The sequence below is a fragment of the Grus americana genome, chromosome 1 (genome assembly GCF_028858705.1).
Source record: "Grus americana isolate bGruAme1 chromosome 1, bGruAme1.mat, whole genome shotgun sequence".
Lineage (NCBI taxonomy): Eukaryota > Metazoa > Chordata > Aves > Gruiformes > Gruidae > Grus > Grus americana.
This window is the reverse complement of record NC_072852.1, coordinates 145446406-145471239: the sequence shown is the minus strand read 5'-3', so window position 1 is coordinate 145471239 and position 24834 is coordinate 145446406. Positions and strand designations below refer to the sequence as shown.

At 39.3% G+C, this 24834-nt stretch overlaps 1 protein-coding gene across 4 annotated transcripts in view; it reads right to left on the bottom strand.

Moving 5' to 3' along the window:
- The window catches only part of OCA2 (OCA2 melanosomal transmembrane protein), a 226474-nt gene that overhangs the window by 14655 nt on the left and 186985 nt on the right, over positions 1–24834 (bottom strand). For 3 of the 4 annotated variants that reach the window (XM_054813838.1, XM_054813836.1, XM_054813839.1), the window contains 2 exons: positions 18742–18784; positions 17872–17991 (listed from right to left, as the gene is read on the bottom strand). The exons of the other annotated variant lie outside the window; for it this stretch is intronic. In XM_054813838.1, coding sequence (XP_054669813.1) covers positions 17872–17991; positions 18742–18784 — 163 coding nt within the window. The remainder of the gene's footprint in view (positions 1–17871; positions 17992–18741; positions 18785–24834) is intronic. 4 annotated transcript variants of the gene reach the window in all.

Here is a 24834-nt window from a genome sequence, read left to right as displayed (position 1 = left end):
CAATCTGTATAGTCCATTTAAGAGTATATTATCTCACTTTTCCATTAACAGTTACTCCCAAGAAACATACAGTATACAATGTTAAAGCTCCAAAGGGAGCTGTCAAAACTATAGAAGTTTATCATCAAAGCAGTAACTCTGTTCTTCGCCAGGCAGTGTTGTTATGACTGGAAACAAGTGATCTTACATGGTCTATGTTGGTAAAAAGGAATAATATGTCACAGACAGACTGAATTTTAGCTCCTTCTTAGTCAAATGATTTTTGTCCGTGTTGCATGTAACATACTTGGTATGTTTCTAAAATATGTGCTCCAAAGAGACCAACGAATTTGACACTGTCTCGCATGACATCCTTGTCTCAAAATTGGAGAGACATGGATTTGACAGATGGACCACTCAGTGGATAAGGAATTGGCTGGATGGTCGCACTCAAAGAGTTGTGGTCAACGGCTCAATGTCCAAGTGGAGAACAGTGACGAGTGACGTTCCTCAGAGGTTGGTATTTGGACCATCACTGTTTAACATCTTTGTCGGCGACATGGACAGTGGGATCGAGTGCACCCTCAGCAAGTTTGCCGATGACACCAAGCTGTGTGGTGTGGTTGACACGCTGGAGGGAGGGGATGCCATCCAGAGGGACCTTGACAGGCTGCAGAGGTGGGCCCATGCGAACCTCATGAAGTTCAACAACGCCAAGTGCAAGGTCCTGCATATGGGTTGGGACATTACCAAGCACAACTACAGGCTGAGTGGAGAATGGATTGAGAGCAGCCCTGAGGAGAAGGACTTGGGGGTGTTGATTGGTGAAAAGCTCAACATGAGCTGGCAATGCATGCTTGCAGCCCAGAAAGCCAACCGTGTCCTGGGCTGCATCAAAAGAGGTGTGACCAGCACGTCAAGGGAGGTGATTCTCCCCCTCTGCTCTTGACCCCACCTGGAGTACTGCGTCCAGCTCTGGGATTCCCAGTACAAGAAAGACTTATTGGAGCACATCCAGAGGAGGGCCATGAAGATGATCAGAGGGATGGAGCACGTCCCTTATGAAGATAGACTGAGAGAGCTGGGATTGTTCAGCCTGAAGAAGAGAAGGCTCCGGGGAGACCTAATTGCGGCCTTCCAGTACCTAAGGGTACTTTAATACAGTAAAGCTGGTGAGGGACTGTTTATCAGGGAAAGTAGTGACAGGACAAGGGCTAATGGGTTTAAACTGAAGGAGGGTTGATTTAGATTAGATATTAGGAAGAAATTCTTCACTGTGAGGATGGTGAGGCACTGGAACAGGTTGCCCAGAGAAGTTGTGGGTGCCCCATCCCTGGAAGTGTTCAAGGCCAGGTTGGATGGGGCTTTGGGCAACCTGGTCTAGTGGAGGGTGTCCCTGCCCATGGCAGGGGTTTGGAACTAGATGATCTTTAAGGTCCCTTCTGACCCAAACCATTCTATGATTCTATCGGAGTCCTCAAATAGTCCCTAAAAATTAATTACCTGGTACTTTAATATGAAAGTCCTAGAGGCAAAGTAGACTTTCCATTCAGTATTAGTGGAGCATGTTCTATATAGACAGATTATACAATCTGCTATTGATTTTTTGAGTTTATCAAAACTTCATGTCACCCTTGGATCTATTGTTGTATATTAGCAATATATTTGCTCTCCACATCCTCTAGGCAGACCCCAGAACAAGTTCAGTCCTCAATTTGTGGCTTCTGGTTTTGTTATGAAACCTTCACGCCATTCTGAACTCTAGGAAATGCACATATATGAAATTGATTCTGCTCCTCGGGAAAGCCATAGTTATTTCTCTTCCACATATCTGTGTAATGAGGTGTAGTCGTGAGTCTGGGCTTAAGATGAGTAAAAGTATTGTGGATGACTAGAAGAGAAAATTAATGAAGTATGTCTTCTTTGATAGTACTTTAAGAGACTCATGTACCAACTGTGAGCACAAACCTCAGTATTCGTGGTAGTGAATTGTTCTCATTAATTGTTTGAACAGTGCTGATACAAATATTCTACTAATGAGATAGATTTATACAGAACTAGTGAGATTTACTGTGAAAAAAATAATGCATTAGGACTGCTGAAACAGGTTTTGCAAAGTTTACAGTTATTGTTTCTGTATTTTATGGAACATTTAACATTGTAAACTCACTTTTGATGATTATATGCTTTTTGCTTTACAAAAAGCAAATTTGAGGTTTACCCACATTTTTGTTAAAATACTTTTTTACAGGTCACACTGCTATCTACATTTCTCATAAAATAATGTTTTGTCTATTTTTGAAACAAACTGTATGTACAAAACCAATTTAGACTACGTTATTTTCCTACATAATCTAAAGAAACCAAAGATAATGCATATGGCAGAAATTAACTGTGTTTTTTTTTAGTTTCAAATTAAATAACCTTTATTGACTCTGTATTATCTTGCTTTTTCTCAGTGAGGATTCAGGAATGGAAGTTGCCTGAATGTTGTTTCCTGTTCTGTTTTTTGGCTGGAATAGAGTTAATTTTCACAAGAAGCTGGGAGGGGACACAGCCAGGACAGCTACCCAAACTAGCCAAAGGGGTATTCCATAACATAGGACGTCATGCTCAATATATAAAGGGGGGAGCTGGCCGGGGAGAAGGGGTCACTGCTCAGGGATGGGATGGGCAATGGGCTCCAGGTGGTGAGCAAATTGCATTGTGTATCATCTGCTTTGTATATTCTTTTATCAGTACTGTTGTTATTTTCCTCTTCCTTTGCTGTCCTGGTAAACTGTCCTTATCCCAACCCACGAATTTTATCTTTTTCTTCTGATTCTCCTCCCCATCCCACTGTGGGGGGAGGAGTGAGTGAATGGCCGCATGGTATTCAGCTGCCAGCTGGGGCTAAACCACGACATTTCCATGAATGTCCTTAATTCCAACCCTCACAAATGGTATCTTGGGGCACTTTTCTTAGCTTCTTTTTTTTCGCCCAATGTGCTTTTATTTTGATTAAAACAGAAGATAAAAAGAAAATGACATTTTGCAGTAGACATTAATCAGTCAATTCTTTAATAATTTCCATCAACAGAGCAATCTCAATGATTTTAAAAGCCCTGGATGCTGCTAAAAAGCCAGATGCTACATAAGAAAAAATATGTTCCACCCTGTTCCCGTCTCCTCTTTCTCCCTGCTTTGAGACTCCCATTCATGTGCTATGTAATGTAATGATAGAGAACTCACGTACAGCAGTTTACCAGGACAAAGGAGCAATGTAATTGCATTTTGAATTAAAAAGTTGAAGAATGTTTCTGGTGCACTAATGATTATTTTTCATTATGAACTCAGCAGATGCCTCCTGATAAAAGGTTGTTGATCTTTTAAGGCCAGTAAACTTTCCACCACAAACCCTATGCTTTATGCCACCCAGTCTAAGACAAGAGCAGAGAATGGAGATTTTCGTTCCAGCAGGGTGCACTAGGAGGCTTCTCTCCAGCCCACCATGAAATTCCAACCAAAGGCAAATAAAGGGGTAGCTGGAACCTCCCAAGCCCTCCCTGCCGTCATGGGGCACCTCAATATACAGGTCTTCCTACCACAGAGGAGACACAGATCAGAGCTCTTATGTGCTCACTTCAAGGAAAGCTTTTATTAACCATAGGTCTAATTTTAAGTGCACTAGAAAACTAAGGTTAAAGTGAATCCTATTCTAAGTGCCTCAGTTCCTCAGCACATTAAAACACCCACATACAAAGCATTAGACAAATACAAATTATACAAATATGTTCTTCCAGACTGTCACAGATAGATACCAACTTTTCTTATGAGATGACAGAGGAGACCTAACAGATGGACAAGATATCAAAAGTATAGTATACAGAGGCAAATAAGCGCATCCACTAGCAGGACGTTTTAAGATAGGGTAGCTACTTGACCAGTTCACAGGTGTTGAGAGTCAATCAGAAGCACCAATTGAAGTTCATTGTCTAATTATTATAGATGGCAGATAACCCTTAAGGTGCTTCAAACTGAAAGGTCAGAGCTTGAGAAGCTCTGGTTCTCAACTCCTAAAAATGCACTAAATTTTCAGAAGTTTCTTTGAGAAACACCACATTAGTTCCAGTGTTTTCATCTAACCCACACCATCATGAGTGTTACTCAGGCCTGCATTGGGAGTAAGGATTACAGAGTGACTGAAATGAGGGAATAACAGGAATATATTAGATATTTTTTAAAGTATAAAGACATTTTAGTATCTTCATATTTTCAACATGTGGGTGAAAACTAAGCTGGTTGCTTCACTAACTTCTGCCTTCCTCCTCTCATCTCCATCTCTACAGTGGAAGAGCTGGTTTTCTGCTCCAGAAATGCAAGCGTGCACCAGGGACCCACCTGGACGTTGCTACATGGGCCTGCCCTTAGCACATAACGTGACACAGGAATGTCACAGAAGTTCCCCAGCAAGTGAGTTATGCAGACCAGATGGTCTGGACCAACCACTTATACCTAAGGCTACATGCACCCCACTCTTCCTCCTTTATTGTTGCAGTTGTTTCATTTTCTTTTGAACAGCTTGGACAATCAAATGGTTGGCTTAAGTGTCATCAACAGATTCTGAACCATCCCTAAGTCCCACCACAGAATGACATTATTATCTTTCTAAAATATTGGGATCATTGTTTCAGATATGTTTAAGACATTTTCCATTTTAGTTTATTTCTCTGAATTTGACCTTTTCAACTAAGGTCAATAGACTTTTGAATTTCCTGTCTTAGAAACAGAAGGCACAATGATGCATTCTGATGCATTTCAGCTGTAGCATTATGAAACAAAATCTTAAGCAAAAGCTTTGCATTAATATCCTTACAGTGATAGAAATGGAATGTGAATAATTCTTGACAGTTTGGAATAATTGGCGAAGGGGGGAGTCCCTTTGCCTTTAGAAGGTCTATTCTTTAGATAATTTCCATAGTACTAGGAAAACAATTTTTGTGTATGGATGTCACTTAGTTTTGAGCCTCTAACAGATTTGTTCAGCCTTCATTATCAGCAAGTAAAAAAAAGGTGTAATAACAAACAAACCCAGGAGAAAAAAACCACAAATACTTGAAAAATTATTTAGTAATATATGTTACACAGTACTACAAAGAAAAAAAAAAAACCAACACCCACAACAGAATTCCTTTTCAAACTTTCCTAGAATGAATCCTTCCCTTTTTCTTTATTAGACTTTGTCAAGGCAAGTTGAATAAAATTGATCCCTAACTAAAAAAAATCCCCTCAAAAAACCAAAACTTGAAAAACCTTATCTATTTTTCAGGAATAGGTTTTGTACCTTCTCCCAAAAAAGCAGCTTTTAGTCCTTATTTTAGCCTATTGAACTGCCGCATATTTGCTTAAAATTTTAGAGTACCCCTGTTTAAGTAACCCTCACTGAAGCTGAACAACTGCAAGCGTTGATCAGGAAGTTATTATTCAAGTGTTTTATTAGTGCTCTTTAAATTAATACAATATTGCATTAATTATAATGTGTAAATATAATAAAGAAGATAGTTGCCAAAAATCACTGCTAAATTCAAGCAATAAAAAAGCAAAGAATATAGTAAATACTACTACATCTTTCACGTGAGAAATAATATCTAGTTTAGACAAGAAAATAAAAATGTATTTACTATTCCATGAAAAGCAATACTTCTTTTGAGCAGTTCTACTTTCAAATACATTATAATGAAAATAATATAAACACAAAATCCTCCTTTCTTCTGATCAAGTTGGGAGACACCAGGATAGTCTATTTGAGGGAAAATCACCTTGCTAATTCTATTAAAAATATCAAATGAGTTGAGAAAATTAAATGCCAAATAAAACTATGATTCTGATGTAATTCCAAATGTCTGTATGATGCTTCGGCAAGCAAACATGAAGCACGGGATAAAGCAAGCTCAAGCTGAGGAGAATTAATATACTCTCTTAAGAAGGCTATTAGTCAGGGTTCATATGACAAATGTATATAAGTGTCATACTTATGGCATTCTCTGAGTTTCTCAGCCTTCATGTCTCTTCCTGCCATTTAAGTTACCTTTGTGTGTGGATCTCTTGCAAATTGTTTTTCAAAACAATGTTTAGAGATACAGAATTTCTCCAAGTAAATATTCTCAATCCAGCACTTTCTGATTAATTCTGGTAATTGCTAAAGTACCCTATTTAATTAGAAAATCACCTTCTAATTTCAATAATCTTTGAATAAGACTCTTGTTCAGCAACTATAGTGACTGTCTAATCAAATTGAGCATGTTGTAATTAACTGGAAACTTGGCACTTGATGTAATACCTATATGAAGCTGCAAAAAGTAGGAATTTTTTGGGTAACAAAAAATTTTTATGCCAGCACATATGACATTACAAATGTGAGAATTCAAATATGTCTTGCTCAATACAAACAACTGTATATGAATTTTATATCATCTCCCGGGTGGATTAAACAGAAACTGAGTTAAGGCAGTTTGGCTTTTTATCAGGTCAAATTACTGAAAGTATGGAAATGAGCAAGCACTTCACTAATTCTTCTCTTCTAACAATCATCTCTACTTAGCTGAACTTGCTCCCTTCTCAAACTGCCCTTCCTCCCATCAACTCACGTATCCCCGGCTTAAGACGCGCAGTCGGTCAGAACAGGACTATCTTCCACCTGGCTCAAATCCCGTTGTTCCTGGGCACACAGCTCATATTCTCTGCCCCTTACTGCAGGCAGTGGTGGCCTCACACCTCCCCATAAAATATTTAATCTTCCAGTAGTTAGAAAGGCCAGTGGTGGCAATAATCAGGCAGGACCCTCAAGAGGATTTAGAGATTTGCTTTTCCAGCTAGGGAATGTCATCCAGACTGAAGTGAGAAAGGAGATTTTCAGTCCAGTTTCAAAATGAGTTGCACCCAGACTCATGTCACTGTGCTCTCATTTCAGGGAGTAGTAGGGTGACTGACCAGCTACTTGTTTCTTTAAAATCCAAAGGCACAAATGATAAATGTATGTTTAACTCTAATTAAGAATAAGCAGAGGAATAAAACTCTTGCCAAATCGTCATTGCAATGGCATCAGTTTCTTTATATAGAAACTCTTGGCAGCAGTCCCTCCACGTTAATCATTCCTCCCTGCATCTCCCTAAAGCTGAGTGCCACCTCTACTTTGCTGTGTGCCATTCCCCAATTACTTTTGTTTTGCCTTTTGATGCTATCTCTAATAAACACCTCTCCTGCCTATTTCACCACAGCTATCCTTGCAAAGACAATTCACGTATATGTGAGAAAAGAATACGTGTTGTGGGACACACCTGTACAAGTCCACATCTGACCTACTGGCCTTTCTAGGACAGAATTTGTTTGACTTGTATTAGTTGTTTGTGTTAGGATGAAATGAATCACCTTCTAAAAGTTTTTTCTCTCCATTGACTACAATGAGAGCTGGATGTGGAAGTAAAGATACCAGTGCTGTAGAATGGCAAAGTGAGGTGAGGTGAATCTCTCCCTTACAGACAAGCAGCTCTATGAACACTGGAAAATAACGAAGACTTATTTCCTGCCAATTTGTGTCTTATGTTTGATTGACTTTCTGTCTAAGCAGAAAGCTCCAGCTGAAGCTTTCTTCCATAACTTATAATGACACTCACCTAGATGGATTTTTTCAGTGTGTAAAGAACTGTGGGCTCAGACTGCACTTTCCCTCAGTGGGAATACTAATAAGGTTTCTTTTCCTCTTCCCAGCCACCAACTTTGATGAAATTTCAGATATTTTAATTATATTTGAGAAATCAAGCCCTCTTTCCCCGCCATCCTCTCCCCTGTCAAAAGTGTTTGAATTTGATAAGCACATTCAGAAGTTACTAGGTGGGAAACACAGACACACATTCACAGCAGTATGATTGCACAGGAAACCAGATCAAAAGTTAGGCTTTGATGGAAAGAAAGGAACAAAAAGCTTTTCAAAAGCATTCTTTTTTTTTTTTCTTTTTTTCTTTTTTTTTTGAAACATGCTTGTTACAGGTAGCTAACTGATCTTGAGATGTGCCAAAGGCTTACCTCGATATAACTCAAGAAAGATGAGAGAAAGGGATCTAGCTTTGCATGTGCCTACATTGTATAGGTCTAGTCTCCAACTTATTATCAGAATGCTTATAGGCGTGGGAAGGTAACGGGGAAGAGAAAGAAATGTGAAGTTAAAAGTGGCATGAATTAGCATCTATTTTGATTTGAACCTACATGTAATCCCTAAGGAATTGTTAAGTTAAATATAAAAACTAAAATTCAGTTATTAAGTTATGAAAAAGAAAAATTATTATCACAATTCAATTTTAAATTTCAAGGTGATCTTAACTGGTGTGCTGCTGTTGACACTCCCACAGTATATATCTCACACTTCAATAAGAAATAGAAAAGTGAAGTTCCATTTACCAAATATTTTAAAACATCTGTATGACTTAATAAATGATCTCTAACAAAGTTCAAATGAAGGGATCATTTTAATCAGTTTACTATTCAGAAATATGCCTGCTGAACATGAAAACTTTGCTGAAGTAGGGAATAATTTATAATTATTCCTCAAAGTGATAATACTTCTGCATGCACATGTATTATAAATAGTTGCGTATACTGAATACTGTTCAGAAATCTCACAAAGCCAAAAATTAATATTCCAGCAGTGTACCTCATAACTGAAAAGTCAATTTATTCTTATGATGAAGAATAATATCTGCCAAAATACAAAGAACAAGTGAACTGCTTGTATGTCTTGGTTGAAATTATTAAACATGAAAAATGTATTTGAAGGTTTTTTCTAAATGCAACTACATCATTAGTTTGCACCAAAAAACCCATGCTCTGGTAGTTACAATGGAAATAACTTGCACAAGTGTCACTGAAGTAATGTATTTAATGATAAGCTTCAGCACATATTTAGTATTTCAAATTCTTCTGTGCATTGACGTACTAATTGCTAGCACTTCAGAATATACACTAACTAAATACACTTTGCATCAGAAAAATATACTGACTAGATTTTCTGTACAATATTCAAAACATGGGATAATCTTAGTAACCATTTAGGTGAGGAGACACTTATTCTGCAGCCTGACTAGCACAATGACAGAACATCAAAGTCCATGTAAACGTATGAAGTGATTGCAAATTTAACCAATGGCTTTTTGAACGTCAGTGTATCAGCCATAAAGCTTCTTTTCCTTAGTATGGAGGTACATGCATTTATGGCAAGGAAAGGAAATTAGTTTACCCTGTAAGACAAAAAGCCCTGCAGGGGCAACGAGAAAGATATACATTAGCTGCTGCCTATTTCTCCTTGTAAAGAGCATAAATCTTGTGCAATGTTCACAGCATCTGGTGGGGTTAGCTCTACAGTGTAATGCAGGTCATGTAGTTCTCCTACATGTTAGTGTACAGAATTTTCCTCGACTAAGCTGTAATGTAAACTACTACAGTCAGGTGCAGATTTCATTTCGGGCCTCAGCTTGGCCCTCAACCTATTTATTTTTCTTTTTTTTTTTTTCTTCAGTCAGTGACAGAATCTTTCAAAATACTTTATAATACCAGAGCATTTCATTTTATTACCAACAAAAGCACTCTCACTAAAGTCCACTCCACTGACCTTTCAAGTGAAACTAGAAGCAATGTTCCTTCCTCGTCCTCCCAGCAGAGTCACTGGTTTTGACACAGCCACCTGTACTATCCTTGGCTTTGGGGGCTGCTTCATCTTCCAACTCTCATCTGATCTCTCTTCAGATGTGCATCAGTGTGTCCTCTCACTGAAGAGATGTTGTCCTTGATCCTCTTCTCCCTCTTCCTCTGCCTCTCATCCCTGGGTAGTTTCACCACAGACTACAAACAATTCAGCAATGTTCCCTGTGCTGACAATTCACTGATCTCTTTCCTCCAATTAAGCTAACCTCTCTTCTCTTCAAAGTTCCCTTCAGATGTCTACCTATCAGTTTACTCTTCATGCCAGCCAGCACAGTTCTTATTTACCCCACCCTCCCACACACACCCCTGCATATCTTTCCATTTATTTCCTTTCTTCACAGCACTATCATCGTGCTCCTTACCTTCACACATCATTTGAGTCAGTTTGGATTCACATCTGCATGAAGAGCTTCACATCTAACCTACATCTAAAACTCTTGCAGATTAACTCTGTGCAATTGTTCTTTCCTGCCTGTTCACATAATTAAAATGTTTACCTAGGGCGCCCTCACCTCAGTTTCTCAATGTTCTTTTTTTTGGCCTCAAGAAATTAAGGTTATTCTCCAGCTCCAAAAGTTTAATCATTGCAGGGCCCTCTTTGCATCCCTCCACCAGCTCTCTTTCTTCAAAAGTGGAAGTTTTGTCAACTTTCATAGACTAGCACCTCATTAATTATCTGCTTATTCACAGTGCAATGTTTCCACCTGCATCATGGTGTCAGCCCTCATCACATATTTTATATTAGTATCTTACTCCACAATGCTTCCCAGCACTGGCAGGGATCCCCTACAACTCCCTGTAAAGTCACCTTGTCAGCAGTCCTCCATTCCATTTTGCCCTGGCACAACTGGCAGTACACAGTCATCTTCATTGCAGTCTCACTATTACATTTCTTTGTGTTCTTCTGTCAGTTGGACTAACATCACCCAACATGAGGTGTCCAAAACTGAGGTACTCTGAACTAGGCATCAGTCTGTGCAATTATCAGAGAGAGGCACCTCTATGCATACATGACCACTGAGGTGCCTATCTACCTTCAGATCATCTTGCACATGTTTTCCAATTATACTTAGCAAATCTGACAAAAGAGGTTACCCATTTCTACAAACCTTGTGCTCGCTATGTCCCCAAAACATGTAGCATGGTCCCCCAAGAGTACAAGCACAGTGCTCTTTGCCATTCCTGAAGTTTTGCTGCCACATTCCATATTCTTTTGTAGCATATTATCGCTTACTACATAACTGGGCTAAATAAATTACAGTTCTAAGGAGATGTGTTTTCTGTTCCAACCTTCCGGTTTGATACAGTTATTGATATGTTAGTGCTAAGCTAATGTACATGCAGATACAATATGACAACTATGATAATCTGTTTATATTGACCACACAGGAGGTACAAGGCAGTTTGAACACCTCACTTTAGTAGACTAAATTAGGTGACATGAACCCTACTCTTTGTATTCATTACTATTGAACAATCTTTCTCAGCCTACATGTTGGCTGGACAGGTACCATGGTTTTGATCAGACCCTTTTATAGCACCTCACCTTTTTACTGTGCTGGACCTCGGCAAGAACTCTGGGTTCTGGTCTCTGGTAAGAGCAGTTGCACAAATCGGCACAACAAACCTGTGTGGACCAGGGAGCTCTGAGTTGAGAACATGCACGTGAATGCAATCCTCATGAAACTACCTGCACAATAACCCCACCTTGTACAAGCATAGCATGAATCAGAAATACAATATGTTTCTAAAGGAAGGCAAAAGAAGCACTTACTAGAAGAAACATGGTGGTCTCCACAAACTGTGTTGATATCAAAAGAACAATGAAATATTCTGCAATACTGAAAGATTTTGCCTTGACTGTCTCAGTTCACAATCCTGGCAAGCAAGAGCAATTTACCTACCAAACATTATGCTAACCTCAGGAACTAATAGATAACTCCTACAGTCTGGGAAAGTGAACTTCTGTTACATGAATTTATATACCTCCACCTTATTTGATGATGTATGTTTCCATTAATTACATATAAATTAAACAAGCACTGAAAGAATAAAAAAAAAAGTGGTATCAGCAACCAACACATGCAGATTTTGCTAGATTAACCAGGTCATTTTAGTCCCAAAGCTAGACAAATGGCTCAAGATCGATTTGCTGGTTTATAAGCAGCCTTGTAATCACCTATCAGCAAGGTACAATTCCATCTGGCAGAAGAATTTCTTGCATTAGATTTCTTGAATCACCTCCTGGCTTATGCCACATTACTGAACTGTCTCATAAACTCTGTATATAATCTAACAGTGCCTACAGTGACAGCACACAGTCTAAATGTTTGCATTAAGAAAAAAATGTGCTCTTTCACAGGAAGAGATAAAACAAATGTACAAGAGATTCTGGAAATATTAAACCACAAGGAAAATATTTTTTCTTGTTTGACAGTATCATTAACAGGACTCATATTTGCTCCATAAATGCCTTAAAGAGGCATGAGCAACAGCTGAGTTTTTCAAAAGGGCATGGTCTGGCCTAGTTCTGCTCCCCCCCCAAACTCACTGAAGAATGTCCATTAGCTTCAACTGTGACATTATTACATCACCAATGCATACTTTCAGCAATCATAGTCCTGTTTCGTTTTTAAAAATGAGACAGGAACAGCCTTGGCAAAACCAACAACAGAACCATCTCTCAGAAACAAGGTTAAGAGCAATGGTGTGTGACATGGACCTCAGCACAATGAATGAAATGGAGCTCCCTCAGCCAGAGCACATGTTCCATCTCCTTTGTGCTTCAGCCAAACCACCTCGTGGACCCTAGTCCCCATGATTCGTCAGCACACTTAGAGCCTGAGGCTTACTGGACAGTGGTGAAGCAACAGCTGGTGCCTTAAAATATTAAACCCAACCATCTCCCACACTGGGGGCTGCTGAAAAAACAGATATCCTGTATCCCGCCAGTCTGAGGATTTGTTCTACTGTCTCTGCAGGTGCTTGCAGGGTGTGGATGCATTGCCAGTTTAAGTTTTCCCAGTATTTGGCTGCAGGGTGCTCACACCCAGTTATACATCAGTTGACACACGTGCCCTAATCTAAAATGAATCAAATAATTCCTTTGGCAAGAAAACACAGGCTTGCTGGTTTTCCACATTCTGCCACGGCTGCCATTAAAGGCAGGATTTTATTTTTTTTTACAGCAAGATAGCTTTCTTGGGGTCTATGTCACCACAATTACAGCAAAGATCATAGTGCAATGTAGACAGGGTGGACAGGGCTGAGCTTGTGTTACATCTGCAAACAGAGGTACCAGCAGCAGCACGGAGCTCAGCGCATTCTGCTTCATTAGCAGCGTAATCACAATTACAGCTCATTAAGGTCAGGAACATCTGCATTACACTGAAGTCATCTGACATGTCCTGGACTGTGGGATTCAGCTCCAGATTCAGCCACCTAAACTCAGGTGCCTATTATGTAGACATCTACATGGGAGGTGGCTAAGTTCTCACTGCAGTCAGTGGAGACCCAGCCACCACAGCAAATGGAAACTGCAGAGGTGCCCATCTCATCCTGATACCCGTATTTGGTAAGACATGGACTTTTTTACAGATAACCCAAAAAGTTCTGAGGAGAAAGAGACTTTCTATTTTGTTTAAATAAACTGACAAAGTTAAACTTGGAGGTATTTATGTCAACTTTCCCTATTTTTCTAGAGTTAAATCATGCCCTCCTTCCACTATGAGTTTACTTAAAGATGCATAAAGCACAGGCTATCTCTTTGACAGCGAAATTAAAAGATAAGCTAGACCAGTGTATTCTTTCCCACTGTCACCACATCCAAGTGCCCCCACTATTATCTAAGACTTACTTGCAAAGCAATCCCATTCATTGCTCATGTCTAGAGTAGTAAACAACCCTTTAACCCTTTGAAACTTGGATATTTGAGCTCCTTTTAAAGCAAGGATGTCTTCACTTTATAACTCTACATATCAGGGATTTTCTTGTGTTTACTGTGAACTACATAATTCCTGATCTTCTGGACTTGAATTGCATGAAGATCAAAGATTTTCTGGTAAATTATCCCTAAGCTGCTAAATTAATTGTATCTTCATATAAAGTAGCAGGTTCTGGACCAATTTAAGTAAGCAAGTGTATGTTAGCACAGTTAGAAAAATCAGCTGTTTAAATGGAAAGCTAGTTCCAATCTTAACCACTTTGGCATTTCACCTTCTGCATCAAACGTTCATGGAAAATAAAAATGATTTTTTTTTTCCTATTAAATTCTGATCCATAATACTAAAAATATTTTAAAAATATGTATTAATTGCTTGGTAGCAAAATAGTCCTGGTTTATTTCTAGCTAAGGAACTATAAATATGTCCAATGGACTTTGCTTTTAATTAGATAAAATGTTTTAAGAAATTTGATGGCAATTTGAAATAATAAACCAAAGCTGATATACTAATGTCTCCATTAGATTCTGTAAAGATACGTTCTCCTTCAAAGCTGGTCAAGTAAACAGAGGTTATTGTCAGAGATTCTAGAAAGAACAGATGTTTTCATTCCAGATTACCATTTTTATAACCAAAAATGGAACAGCACCTAGATAGTGAAACATACTTTGTGGACACTAGTATGTGGAAACCTTCCCAGATGAAGCAAATTTTAAGGAAATTAAAAAAAAAAAAAAAACAACAAAAAACAACAAACAAAACTGGCTGAGCAGGCAAACATCATAAAATATACATGCTAAATTGCAAATTCAAGATTTGCTTTACTAAGAGCAGCACTAGCAACTGCAACAATGATATAGAAGGAAACTACTGCATGAGGGAAAAAAAAATCTCCTCTTATTGACTAACAATTTCCTTGTTCTTTTGGAGCATTTTAGGAGGCTATTTGAGGAGGTCACAAAGCTAAAATATTACTGAAGGAATTGTTAGACAATTTTTATGCAAACCCCTTATTGCTTCAAGTTAGGCATATTAATGGGCAACCATGGGATCTGGAACTTTTCTGATTTTTGTGTGTCAGTATGAATTTGAGTTATGAAGACAAATGATGTCGGACACTCTATATGACTAAGCTCATGAGAACAGAAGAAAAGATTAATTTCAGATTTACCTTTGACTATCTGCAGAGCTTGTGTTGAGTGGACTTGTTCTTAATTTCAAATTCTTCCAATTTGTGCATCAGTCATTGTTTTCATCAATTTTGAAAATCTTATGGAAATATGTCTAGTTATCCCAGGTTTAATAAAAGCAATCGTCATTGTAGTCACAATCTAGAATGACTCTTGCGATCCTGAACTATCTGTAACAAGTCTTGGTAATGGCAAAGGTAAAGAAAGATCACAGTTTAGGTCATGAAGATCCTGGGAAATAACCAGACAGTATTTGATTTACTGTTCTTGCACCAGGAAGTTTTTGATAATTCTAATGTTAAATGTCAATTAAATCCCTAACAGCTTTGCCATTGGAATACATATCTGTATGTGTATAAAGACAGAATGTGTTCCCTTTTAACAAACATCTTGCTTCTATGAATTCTGTGATTTATGACAAGTATCAGCACACACATAGCAATGAGAATACTTTCATTTCACAATACTGAATAATTTGCAACAGGAATTTATTTCTGATAACAGAAAAATTTCAGCTGCTTTCAATGAAATAGAAGTTATACATAAATAGTCCTATTTAATGGTGAAACCTGCAAACTTTAAGTTCATATCTGGGGTTTAACTGACTAGATGATTCTCATCTAAGGAAAAAATAATAGACCACTTCTTTAGGAATTTAACAAGGGACATAGGAAGCCAGGCAAAGAACCATTAAAAAGGAAGGTCAGGGTAAAACATGGAGAAGAATTCTTCTGGGACCACAGGTGTCTCCATGAGCTATAAACATGAGCAGCTAATCTTGCACTTTTTTGCGCAGCAAAAATTCCCACTAGCCAATAAAAATGTAAGGTCCCCATTTTATGCATGACTAGACTTGAGGATTTTACAGATTATGTCTATCAGCAATGCATGATTCTTACTGAAGTTATTCTCACTGAGTTTGAAATTTGCAGCAGGTATGCATCATAAGGTTTTTATTTTAATATATTCTGGTTAAATCTGATAAATGCAGAACTTATATAGAAATATGTTATATGACAACAACAGAAGCATGAACATATATTCAAAATTTTCCCTGGAATGAGAATTTTAAGGTGAAGCAAATATAACAAGAGTTATTTCCAACCATGCTGGTTTTGGCTGGGATAGAGTTAATTTTCTTCATAGTAGCTAGTATGGGGCTATGCTTTGGATTTGTGCTGAAAACGGTGTTGATAATATAGAGATGTTTTTGTTATTGCTGAGCAGTGCTTACACAGAGTCATGGGCTTTTCTGCTTCTCACACCACCCCACCAGAGAGTGGCTTGGGGGTGTACAAGAAGTTGGGAGGGGACACAGCCAGGACAGCTGACCCAGACTGGCCAAAGTGATATTCCCCACCATATAACATCATGCTCTGTTTATAATGGGGGAGGCTAGCCAAGAGGTGGGATCATGACTCAGGAACTAGCTAAGCGTTGGTTTTGGGTCGTGAGAAATTGTGCTGTGCATCACTTGTTTTCATAGAATCATAGAATGGTTTGGGTTGGAAGGGACCTTAAAGATCGTCTAGTTCCAACCCCCTGCCATGGGCAGGGACACCCTCCACTAGACCAGGTTGCTCTAAGCCTCATCCAACCTGGTCTTAAACACTTCCAGGGATGTATATTTGTATATTTTATTTTTATTATTAATATTTTCCTTTTCTGCCCTATTAAACTGTCTTTATCTCAACCCATGAGTTTTACTTTTGGGGATTTTTTTTCTCTTTTTGATTCTCTCCCCCATCTTACTGCACAGGGGGGAAGTGACCGAAGGGCTGTGTGGCTGGTTTAGCTGCCGGCTGGGTTAATCCACAATACCAACATACTAAATGGCTGACCAGTAAAGAATTGCATTTTGTTAACTAAATACACTTTACATTTGGGAATGAAAAAAACAAGTCAGTGTCCTTCCATTTTTACCTCCTAAATACACTGGACAAATGACGCCTGCTTGCTGTACATATATTTTTTTATATAAAGTGAAATACAACAACTGGCCACCTAAACATCCATGCACAATCTTCATCAAGACTGTTCCAAAAAGGAGAATCCTTATCAAGCTCCCATATTCCCAAGGAATCAGACCTTGGTCAGCATATGTCTGCACTCCCTACGAACTGCCCTCTTCCAGTGTTTGGGGGGAAAGTATACATGGAGAGAAAGTAATGCAAGGGAAGGAGAGCCACCCAGTCCTGCTGAAGTCACTGCCTCATGCCCCAGCATGAAGGACAGCACCTTCCCCAGTGTCCTGTGCTCACCAGCAAACGCAGCCCAGTGACCTAGCACCTTAAATGCAAATATCATAACAAGACCATCATCAGCCCTGAAGCAGTAAGTGATTGGCTAATGAACGAAGTTACCATTTAAAGTCCTTTTAATTTATTTAGCCAGATGAAATATAGATTTGAACACAGCTCAGCCAGATCCTGCTGAAAAGTCCTGACCATTGACCTAATAGCAGGAGCTGGGGAAGCACTAGATCTTTATCACTGCCTTTCTCATTATTCTCATGCATCTGTATGGGAGAGGAAAACACTACTTGCTACTTGTCAGGAAATAACAAGGGAAGAGGTATGAATAGAGGGATAGTAAGGGACAAGAAGAAAGAGTAGAGAGTAGAGAGCAAAATGAACACAGATGAATGTGTTGCAGTATCTTAAATTGAATTCCAGTGTATATATCTTTTCAGTGTACATAGTTTCTACATTAAAATGTTTCTGTCTTGGTTATTGCTTATTTTTCTCTTTTGCATTTGCATTGGAAAAATTTCTGTACAGTGTCAGTGTATGCATGATGAGAAACTTATGCTGGGATTCAGCTCCAGATTCAGACACATGTAGATGGGAACTATATGTGAAAGTTGGGGTTTTTTTCTAAGTTCCCACAGTAGACAGTGGAAAGTCTAGTGAACACAGCAAGCAGTGTGTAGAATAGATGTCTCTACTGCAGGATGAGACAAATCACACATCACATTCTCTTGAGTCTATTGTGAGATGCTCAAGTCAGTTGTGTAAATGAAGACATACAGTGCCACTGGAGATGTGAAGATTGTCCCACTCAGCTTCCAGCTGCCACTTGAGGATGACACGGGTCCATGTATCTTCTGTCATATCTGTCAGACCCATGAAGATATCCTGGATACAGGACTATGAAAATATGTATGTTTAAGCACGTGAATAAAGCTTTACATCCCCACTGGGAGCGCCAATGCAAGCTTAGACAATTAGCTCATATCACATCAGGTATTTTAATTGAAGCTGAATCCATCTTCCAGTAAACTATTGTATGAGAATCAAGATACTTTTGTCACATGAAGATTAGGCAGAATAAAATTTGTATTAAAATGGTGCATTCATTCACTTTTTTGTTCTACACTTTTCTGTTATAAAAATAACCCAGAAAATTTAGTGCTGCATTGGTCAATAATATTTGAAGATTGCATGAGAATGGTTTGAAGAATAAATTATTTCAAAACTTATGTGGGTTTGATCTACTTGTTTTTCAATTTAAGTGTTAATTAAAAATTTGAAATATTAACTTTCAATTAAATACACTATGTTAATGTAGAATTATTCTCAGTTGCTATGCCTTTCATAGACATACCCACATTCATGCATAAATTCCACTAAAATTGTCAAGATAAATTGATAGTTTTACCCTGTAGCTCTCATGAATCAGGAAGTAGTAAAAGTAATGTGTCATGCATCAGTATTTCTTTTGTATATGTGCTATAGCACAATCTTTATCTTGGATCTGCTAAAAATTAACTATATATGTGGTTTACCCAAGGTACAAGCTGCATTATTTAGCTTTAAGACACAACAGTATGGGGTTATTTTTAGTCAGATGAAAGGATGGGACTTCAAGAAGGTAATTCTTTCAATGTCAGGACATACCTTTAAGATGTCAGGACAAGTCTTCCCTTTTCCTCTACACTGACTGCAGAAGGAATATAAATGAATAGGCTGAATGAAATGGATGAACTCAGGTGTAATGAGTCACATTTCAAGTCAAGTATCCTATTTCTAACAGTCATCTTGTTGTTTACAAGGAAAATGCAAAAAAATTCTGGAGTAACACAACCACAGAGAAAATTTGTAAGTTCTGTGAAGTGATGGTTCACACAAAAGGTGACCTGAAAAGTCACCGACATTATATATCATATAATTCATACTCATGAGCATAGGTATGCAGTTTTTTGTGCTGTGTCTTACTACTCAAAATACACCAGACAGAACAACCTGCAGACACTGTCCATGTTGGTAAATCATCTGATTTTCAATTACACTGCAAAGCTGCCATGGCCCCAAGGGCACCCACAGACCACACTGTCCCTGCACAGCCTCCCCGGAACTCCCCCTGGCTCATGGCCCAGCACCCCCCTCCAGGGCTCCTCCACCCAGATGTTCTTAATGTCAGAAAACCATGTTGTACATGAGACAGCAGTGTGTTTTAGCAAATGGTGGATTTTTTTTTTAATAGTCTTCTGCACTAAAAAAGAAATTTAATCATTTTTCTATACTGCAATAGTTCAGAAATTAGCCGCTTTTCTGAAAAGTATTTTTGAAATTTCTACATAATCCAAAAACATTTCCAAACCTGTAATTCTACTCCATCTGCAACAGTAATTACAACAAGCACTGGCTTATCACGCTTTTCTTAATTATTTCAGTAATGGTTGTTGATTGTATTTATTAATAGAGTCATATTCACTGTCTCAAAATTTACAGAAAAGCTGACCACTCGTTTTGAATTTAGTTCTATCTCTTCCTATCTGAATAGTCATAGAAATTAACATTTTTATGGCAGTTTATTCTGTGCATACAAAAGTATCAATTATTTTTAACCTCTAAACTAAGAGAAGGCACATTGTCACTGAACTTTTGAGTTTGACATTAATTAAAGTTCTCCCATTAAAAAGGAGTTATTAGAGCAACGTGAAGACTTACACAATCAATCTGTCAAAAAGATATTCCTGTAAAACCTTCAAAAAGAAAATCTTTCTTGTCAAACAGGCGCAATTTGTAGGTGGCAGGCTTCAACTTCAAAATTAAAGCCCAGAGATCTCAAAGACCCTACTTTGCTCTCATGTCCATGACAGATAAGAGCAAATATATATATATATATATTTTTTAAATACTACATTTAAGTAATAAAATGTGACAGACTATGTACTATACAGGACTACTGCCATGTTTCTCATCATATTAGCCACTAAGCCAAATAATCCAGATAGCAATGGGTCTAAAAATGAGATGTAATCTAAGCTGCCTTTATTCTCATACAGTTTATTTAATTGTAGTATAGAAAATATCATATTAGATTAATATCCTAATGACCACCTGCTGGTTGCAATAGTCAGTGGAAACAGTGCATTAGAATGTCACTATCAAGAACAATCCAAAGTCTTCTGAATTTAAATAAAAGACACCACTGATTACAATGAGTTCTCACTGAAGCAGGAAAAGCAGAGGACTCCATAAGCAACAAACCTATATTTGGCTGTTCTCCCAGTCACTGCAAATACCGTTTACTATAAACAGCCTTCATCGATATGTTATATTTAAGAAATAAACCAGAATTTTTGGGGTTTTTTTTAATTTTGCTGTTTATTGGCTTTTGCTGTTTTGGAATGGCCTCAATTTTGTTCTCTCTCTCCCTGATTTGATTATTCATAGGTATACGGCTCACCTTCTTTCTTTTAACATTTAATTTATCACTACCACTACAGACAGACCTCCTGCTCTTGCTGAGAAAAGCATACTTTTCAGACTTAAAAAGCTCCTCATTACACTGGAAGAAGTAAAAGAGTAATTCAGTCTATTCCAAAGCAAATCCCTTTCAAGACACAAGAAGCCTCAGTCACCATGAAACAAATTAGCAAACAAGGTTCCTGTGAATAGTGGGGACAGCATCTGAGCAGCAATCAAATTAATTTTTTCCAACAGTCTGGCAAGCACCTAGGTAAGGCAAATATTCACAGTTATTTAACAAACAAAATAACAGTGTTTCAGTACAGCTTATGCATTTGCTTTTCAAAAGGCAAGAATTTAGGCAAAGGCAGCAATTTAGAATATCCCCAAAAGACACTGCAGGAATAAAACAAAAATGGTAAGACCAAGAGAAGCATATGCAGTAGCCACTGTCTTTCTGATAGAGAAATTGGAAGAGAGATGATAAAAACCCTTATAGAATCATAGAATCATAGAATGGTTTGGGTTGGAAGGGACCTCAAAGATCATCTAGTTCCAACTCCCCATATATTTATTTATATTAAACATATAAAAGTCATGAAATACACATGGCTGTGAAACCAGGGTAAAAATACAAGAAAGCTTCCAGCAAGTCCTGTTGCATACACAAGTCTATACACAGACAACTTGGAATATTTAACAGGATTATTAGCTTATTTCTTCTTCTTTATGGGTGGGCTATTTGCACTGACCTGAATGGCCATAACACACAGCTGCCCAAAGGCAGGATCTGCTCTGACCACCTGAATGACAGAAAACACAGCTCTTAACCTTTGCATAAAAGTGCCTTGGGTTCAGCCACACCAACCCCAAAGCTAACCTTAATATGATTAACTACTTTTGGACCAGGTGTCACTCAAGAGCAAGTAACAAGCTACAAACAGGCAAATTTTGTAGTTGTCTGTGAACATATGTTTTAACATACATGCTACTATCAACTATAAGGTCCCAACAAATATAGGTTTCCTCCCAGGAAGTAAAAGGGAGAGGAAAGGGCTTTGTACCTCACTGAGCACTTATTTACTGTTGCATCAAGCACAGGAGATGGGTAACTCCTAGAACAAATACCATGGAAGGAAATCAACTTTTACCCTAATTCAGAGAGTAACAAGATTATCTCCTGCCTAACAAGAGATTAGGATTTGCCAGTGGAAAAAAAAGCCACTCTGGACTGGTTAAACCCTGATGGTAACAGGGAGAGGGGGAGAGGGCACAATATCTGATATGGCTTCAGAAGTAACCTGCATATTTCAGGGAACTATACTTCTAATAGCATGGACTTGCTCTTTTTTAAGCTTTCTGTTCCATTTCTTGTCATGGGTTTCACAATATTCTACCATTATACTTTAAAATAAACCAAAGGCTTCCTGCACCTGTGGCAAACATCTCCTCTTTATAAATATTTGCTAAATCGAATTAACTAAGATTAAGATTTTTCTTTATTAGATTTTTTTCCAATTGTATAACATACAGCTCTTTTACCACTACACAGCACACAGGTCAAGTGGGCACCACATCTATCAAAAGCAGACCTTTTCCTTTTCCATGTGCTATGTGAACTGAGATGGTAATAAGAAGAAATTCATTCCAGTTGTTAGCTCCAAGACATGGTGGGGGAAAGCAGCAAAGACTATTTCAGTCCTAATTCTCTCTTGTCAGAAATATTCCTCTAATCTCAGCTAGCAAAACAAGCTGGCAACATGAGGTGGGCATGATCATCAGTGAGTGAAATCACTCAAAAGAGACCATAGCTGCTCTCTCCTCTCTTCTCACATGGATCTACTCACAGCTTGTAAGGCATTAGCAAACCTTTCATTTAGTGATTTGCAATGAAACATGAGTGCTAGACCACAACAGCAGCAGACGTGAACACAGTAACTCTTGACACATGGCCCACATTCTCATTAGCACTACTGACATTGATCAATTATATAGGAAAATAATGCACTGACCTCTTTTAACTACAGAAAATCTCTCTGATTTCATAGAATCATAGAATCATTTAGGTTGGAAAAGACCTCTAAGATCATCGAGTCCAACCATTAACCTAGCACTGCCAAGTCCACCACTAAACCATGTCCCTAAGTACTATGTCTACATGTCTTTTAAACACCTCCAGGGATGGCGACTCAACCACTTCCCTGGGCAGCCTGTTCCAATGCTTGACAACGCTTTTGGTTAAGACATTTTTCCTAATATCCAATCTAAACCTCCCCTGGCACAAGTTGAGGCCATTTCCTCTTGTCCTGTCACTTGTTTCTTGTGAGAAGAGACCCACAGCCAGCTGGTTACAACCTCCTGTCAGGTAGTTGTAGAGAGCAATTATGTCTCCCCTCAGCCTCCTTTTCTCCAGACTAAACAACCCCAGTTCCTTCAGCCGCTCCTCATAGGACTTGTTCTCTAGACCCTTCACCAGCTTCGTTGCCCTTCTCTGGACACGCTCCAGCACCTCTATGTCCTTCTTGTAGTGAGGGGCCCAAAACGGAACATGGTATTTGAGGTACAGCCTCACCAGAGCCAAGTACAGGGGGACAATCACTTCCCTAGTGCTGCTGGCCACACTATTCTTGATACAAGCCAAGATGCTGTTGGCCTTCTTGGCCACCTGAGTGCACTGCTGGCTTATATTCAGTCGGCTGTCAACCAGCACCTCCAGGTCCTTTTCCGCTGGGCAGCTTTCCAGCCACTCTTTCCCAAGCCTGTAGCGCTGCATGGGGTTGTTGTGACCCAAGTGCAGGACCCGGCACTTAGCCTTGTTGAACCTCATACAATTGGCCTCGGCCCGTTGATCCAGCCTGCCAGATTCCTCTGTAGAGCCTTCCTACCCTCGAGCAGATAAACACTCCTGCCCAACTTGGTGTCATCTGCAAACTGACTGAGGTGCAGAGAAAACCAGAGAAAACCAGTAACGAGAACCAGCCCCAGTACTGAGCCCTGGGGAACACCACTTGTGACTGACCACCAACTGGATGTAAGTCCATTCACCACAACTCTTCGGGCCTGGCCATCCAGCCAGTTTTTTACTCAACAAAGTGTACGCCCATCCAAGATGTAAACAGCCAGTTTCTCCAGGAGAATGCTGTGCAAAACGGTGTCCAAGGTTTTACTAAAATCCAGGCAGACAACATCCACAGCCTTTCCTTCATCCCCTAAGTGGGACACCTTGTCATAGAAGATCAGGTTGGTCAAGCAGAACCTGCCTTTCATAAACCTATACTGACTGGGTCTGATCATCTGGTTGTCCTGCATGTGCCATGTGATGGCGCTCTAGATGATCTGCTCCATAACCTTGCCCAGCACTGAGGTCAGACTGCAGGCCTGTAGTTCCCCAGATTTTTCTTCTGGCCCTTCTTGTAGATGGGTGTCACATTGGCTAACCTCCAGTCAACTGGGACCTCCTTGGTTATCCAGGACTGCTGATAAATGATGGAAAGTGGCTTGGTGAGCACTTCCGCCAGCTCCCTCAGCACCCGTGGGTGGATCCCATCCAGCCTCATAGACTTGTGTGTGTCTAAGTGGTGTAGCAGGTCGCTAACCATTTCCCCTTGGATTATGGGGCTTCTTTCTGCTGCCCATCCCTGTCTTCCAGCTCAGGGGGCTGGGTACCTGGAGAACAACTGGTCTTACTATTAAAAACTGAGGCAAAGAAGGCATTAAGTAGCTCACCCTTTTCCTCATCTTTTGTCACTATGTTTTTCCCCTCACAACCAATAGAGGATGGAGATCCTCCTTAGCCCTCCTTTTGTTGCTAATGTATTTACAGAAGCATTTTTTGTTGTCTTTTATGGCAGTAGCCAGATTAAGTTCTAGCTGGGCTTTGGACCTTCTAATTTTCTCCCTCCATAACCACACAACATCCTTGTAGTCCTCCCGAGTTGCCTGCCCCTTCTTCCAAAGGCCATAAACTCTCTTTTGTCTCCTTAGTTCCAGCCAAAGTGCTCTCAGCCAGACCAGTCTTCTTCCCTGCTGGCTTGTCTTTTAGCACTTGGGGATGGTCTGCTCCTGCACCTTTAAGATTTCCTTCTTGAAGAGTGTCCGGCCTTGCTGGACTCCTTTGTCCTTCAGGACTGCCTCCCAAGGGACTCTGTGAACCAGGCTCCTAAACAGGCCAAAGTCTGCGCTCCAGAAGTCCAAGGTAGCAGTTCTGCTGACCCTACTCCTTACTTCTCCAAGAATCAAAAACTCTGTCATTTCGTGATTGCTATGCCCAAGACAGACTCCAACCATCACATCACC